This window comes from Chaetura pelagica, unplaced genomic scaffold, assembly GCF_000747805.2.
Source record: "Chaetura pelagica isolate M959 unplaced genomic scaffold, ChaPel_1.0 scaffold655, whole genome shotgun sequence".
Lineage (NCBI taxonomy): Eukaryota > Metazoa > Chordata > Aves > Apodiformes > Apodidae > Chaetura > Chaetura pelagica.
In genome coordinates, this window is record NW_009953225.1 from 912,859 (window position 1) to 917,842 (window position 4,984).

The 4,984-nt window shown below is 42.9% G+C and overlaps 1 protein-coding gene across 1 annotated transcript in view; it reads right to left on the reverse strand.

Moving 5' to 3' along the window:
* HMCN1 (hemicentin 1) overlaps positions 1-4,984 on the reverse strand; it is a 193,881-nt gene that overhangs the window by 182,756 nt on the left and 6,141 nt on the right. The window contains exon 2 of the mRNA XM_009997856.1: positions 4,704-4,982. Coding sequence (XP_009996158.1) covers positions 4,704-4,982 — 279 coding nt within the window. The remainder of the gene's footprint in view (positions 1-4,703; positions 4,983-4,984) is intronic.

The window sequence follows — 4,984 nt, forward strand, 5'->3', positions numbered from 1 at the left end:
CATAAAAACTATGGGATTTTGGTAAATTCTAGTGTTTGCAAAACATCTGCCCACAGGAATTAACTGGCAATTTATTCCTCCTTGCCAAAATAATAATTTATGTAGTTCAAATATTAGACAACTTTCAAGCAGTTTTACCCACTGACAAAGGCAAGGAAATCCCCTGAATGTGGACAGGCAGAGCTATTGCCCGAAGACAAGCAGACCTTCCCAGAATCCACCAAGTGCCTGGTTCTTGAAGGGCAGTTTCCCATTTCCATCTCACCCTGTGGTTTGCAGAACATCACCACTACAGTGACACCAACAGGTCTGCACAGTCCCTTAGAATGAGAGCTGCAAAGGGAATGGCACCATGGGAGCTCCAGGACTCCCCTCATACTGTTCCCATCTCTGGTACAAACGCCACTTCTGTGGTGCTGGCAAACTCCAATACCAGTGTGAAATACCTCACATCTCTTAAGCTTGTCCTCCCTGCTCTGGAAACTACTGCCATACAGTTTCCCCAAAGCCATGTTCCTGTTCTTTAGTAAAACTGAGTCTTGAAGCATTTCTTCCCCCACCCAAATGAATCCTTAAAACAACGACATTCTTCTTCAGACAATGTCAGAAGGACCATTCAGCTTCTCCCAAATGGAAAAAGTTTTTGAATAAGTGATTTACCTACATTCAGCCTTTGCCTGAGAAGTTTAACCTGAAAGAGTCTGAATTCTCAGCTTTCATACGAGCTTCTGAACTTCTTCCAAGCTAGTATATGGCTCAGCAGCCCAACCACAATTATGGGTGGCACTGCAAGGCAGTTGGATAAAGGTGATCCCAGGTTATAGAGTTAAACATCATTATTTGCCTTTACTCCATGATATAATCAGAGCTTCATTCTCAAAAAGAGAATTGGTATCCAGGAGAAATACAAAACAAAACACTGTATTTCTAGTTCTGCTACACATTTACTGTGTGACCACAGGTGATGACCAAAATTCAACACTATCTTCCCATCTGAACAAAGCAGCATTTTATCTTTTCTCAGGCAGGCAATATGTTGGCTTCTTGATATGTAAGGAAAAGGAGATGCTCCTATCAGAGAGTTGTAGATGTGCCAAGTATTGACAGGCAAACATCATCCTGTGCACCAGGAAGCATCTTCAATTATTTTTTGGTAATTAAAATTAATTACCGGAGTCTGGTCTCTCAAATAGTCATTCACACTAAAAGAATGCTTGATTAAATCATGCAGAGTCAGAGTTATTACTGCTATAATTCTATGAGCTTTACAGAAAAATACTAGAGATGAATTAGTCCTCTTAGGTCTATTTTCCATTCCAAAATTCCTTAATGGCATTAAGAAAAAATAGAAAAGCTGGCCACAGATGTTAAATAAAGACATTTTGAGCCCAATCCTGTTTCCACAGGTTACAATGGGAGTTAGTTAGTAGGAGATCAGAACCCACAACATGCAACTACAAAAGCATTTGCTGATTTTAAGCTTTAGCTCCAATTCAGAATTTTCCTGTGCCGACTCTTCTTAACTTAGGTCTCTTTTTTTTCTCCCCCTCAGTTTTTCCATTGAGCACAAGTCTGGCAAGAGCTTTCTTTGTCAACCACCCTTTGAGTATCCACAAAACTTCTGTGATCATGTTTAGGCATTAAAAAGCCATAACAGAAACATTCCTGTCAACTGTTTTACCAAAAGATAGTCTGAGCAAGATACCACTGCAGCAGTCATAACACTAAATCCAAATCTACCATCAAAGCCCAGGCACATGTTGGCACATCACCAAGAAGCATGAACGTGCAGCAGTTTGGTAACTCTGTAGTCCAGTAGAATAGAGGAGGATTCTGAACCACCTCAGACTGTTTATAATTCAGATGTACCTCGTGTTTTGTTAAGGACTCTTACAAGACAGATTCTTGTAGGGTTTTGGTGAGCACAACTCTCCTTGCCAACAACTCTTTCTTTATGGTGCTTAGAAAGCACTGGAACTGTTCACTAATCAGTTCTAATCAAGCAGTAGTGCAGGGAATGACAGAGGCACTGTTCAGCATAACAGTTCAGCATTATGTTCACCGTGCAACATAAATTGGGAAAACAATGGAATTAAAAGCCAAATCCACACCAAGCTTACAATATAGCTTTATACAAAGAGAAGCTCCTTGGATCTGAGGTCCAACTACGTGTTGCACTCTTGTTTGCCTCATGGACCACAGAACCTCATTAAACATCAAGAAGGATTTCTCTGTGGGGCAGCTACAAATAAAGCTCTTTCTTTTTGAAGAACAATTATCTGTTGAGCAAACAACTAGACAACCTGAAGTAAATATATATTTATATATATCATGCTCATCACTTTAGTTGAGCAGTCTTCAGAAAGAACAACTGTAGGTAAATGCAGGGAACACTGAAACGCTAGCCAAGCAGCATCTTCTGGGATTTTATAGAGGACTAACTGTTCTCAAGATTCAGAGAAGCTGTTGAAGAACTTGCCACAACAGTAGTTCTTGCATTCTATTTTCAAGTGCCTAGACTTGGTCACCCTCAGGTATAAGATACCAGATTATCAGCAGTCTCACCTACTGCATCCATAGGACTCAAGACACCGGACTGTGGTGTATCCTTCAAACTCTAAGAAAAGCGTAGAGAAATAGTTTCCATAAATTAAGACAAAATAAAGTTTAAAACTGTACATTCTCCACTTCCAAACAGCTTTACGACCTAAGAAGTTATCCATCACACTAAAAAGTAAGGTCCCCTCTGGCAGTGCAGGGAAGCTGGCCTTCCGTAGAGACATGTAACAGGAGACACTGATCCATGTTTGCCAGCAGCTCTTTCTTGTATAGGTCAACTCCCTGGAGGTTTAAGTTTCAGTTACTCTACTGAATGAATTCTAACTTTTGCCAAGGAAAGGGATCTCCTACAGCATGAGAGGGAAGGGGGCAGGAGGCAAGGAAGCAAGAAGTCTGTGAGGGGAAAAAACATGAATCAAGCAGAGGAAGGTGGCAGCAGGTTTGTTGCTGGTGGTGCATGTACAGACCAAGAAGGTAAGAGAAACAAAGACCTTGGCGAGGCAGTGGAAGGATGAGGGTAAAGCAGATGGAAAAATGAATGAAACAGGAAAATGTGCAGAAGAAAAACTGAATAAAGACAAGAAACACATGGTGTGAAGAATAAAAATGTAGCTATTGAAACTCAGGATTTGAATGTAGCCCACGATGGAAGCCAAGCATTGGAACTACCAGTGATACAGAAGCTGGAGCTTCTTTATTCCAAAGATGCACAAAAACAAGGGACTAATCACACAAACCTGCAAACTAAAAGTGCACCATGCAAGACCATCTTCTTGCTCTCATGGTTGGTGTAGATGCCTAAGCCTTCTGCAAAAGCAAACTAACCACTCTCCGAGTGGATCACTTTGGCAATGAGAAAGGAATATTTATGAAGTGTGAATCTAGAGAGAAAATAAGAACAAAATACTCCCAACCCATTATGTTGATTTTCTTTCTCATCCAAAGACGAAGAGCTCCAAGAACTATCTACTTCATCTTCCAAAAGGATATAAAAGAGTCCAGGTCCTTCTTGATTACTTTGGAGGCCTAGGGCTTTTAAAGCCCTATGCAAGTGACACCAAAGATGAAAACAGTAAGGTACATAAACAGACCCTCTAGGGATAGGACATTCTGATATCACAATAAGGGACTGTGGGAAACTGTTCTTTTCTTCCCCACATAAGACAGGGACTCTCTATAAGGAAGAAAAAATAATAATAGTAAAAAAAATACAAGCTTATAGATAACAAACAAACAAAAAAAAACAAAAACACATCACAAACAAAGCAAGTTTTTCTCTAATTTCCCAAGCATTTTGTTTAAGGCATTTATAACAATACCAAACATGTATCTTGCAAGTAGGAATGCCTGTTTTTGTTTTATGGCATCTCTGGGAAAATTGAACTTTTAAGAACTGACTTCTGGAATGTCATATTCTCAGATATTCCATGGAAACTAGAAGGAGAAAGGCATTTTTTAAAGGGCTTTTCCCAACTCTTTGTCTTTTTTTTTTTTTTCCTTTCATTTGTTTTTCCTCCATAGAACAGCACATATCACCAGCCTGGAGCATCCTGTTCCTATTTCCTCTGCAAGTCACCGAAAGATATCTGACAAGGAAAGAAGAAGAAAGCCAGAGAGAAGGGATAGGAAGGGAATAGAAAACAGATGCTGAAAGAGAAGAATGCATGATGTCCAGCATAGGGGGGGGGAGGTAAAATGAGGGAAAGAACTGAGAACTCACACCAAAAAAACACACCAGGTGAAGCTTCTGGATCATTTCAGTGCAAGTTTCTGAGAGTAAAAGAGCAACAACTAAACTGCAACTGTATGTTCATAGTGTGTTCCCATGGAAAGACACAGAAATACTCAGTGCTGTCCTTGCTGTACGTGCTCTCTGCTAGAAGAAAGGGTGACTGAAGCCACTTCGGCTTCCGTGAGAACTACTAAGAGGAGACTCTGAACCGCACACAGGGCTTTGAAACCTCTTCAGCTCATCCCGCGGGCTTGTGGAAGGTCTGCCGGGATGTGTCCGCAGGGAGACAGGGGTGGGGAGGCTGAAAAAAGCCTTAGGAACGTTGGGGCAGCGGGCAGAGCCGTGTGTTGGGCAGCAGCTCGGCGGCCCCGGCAGCGCAGGGACCCCCCGGCCCGGGCCCCCCAACCCTCACCTGGATCGTGGAACGGCACCAAAGCGAAGTTGTACAGCGGCCTCTTGGGTCTTTTCAACGACGTCTCCAGGATCTTGGACGCCCCTTCGATCACTTGCACCAGGTCGTCGTACATGGAGCCGGTCACGTCAAAGACGAAGGTCAAGGTGGAGGCTCCGTCCGGCACCGCCTGCCCGCCCGGCTCGGGGGCAGCGCGGCACGGGGTGGGCGGCAGGAGCAGCAACAGGAGCTGCAGGAGCTGCAGGAGCAGCAACAGGAGCTGCAGGGCGGCCCGCCCCGCT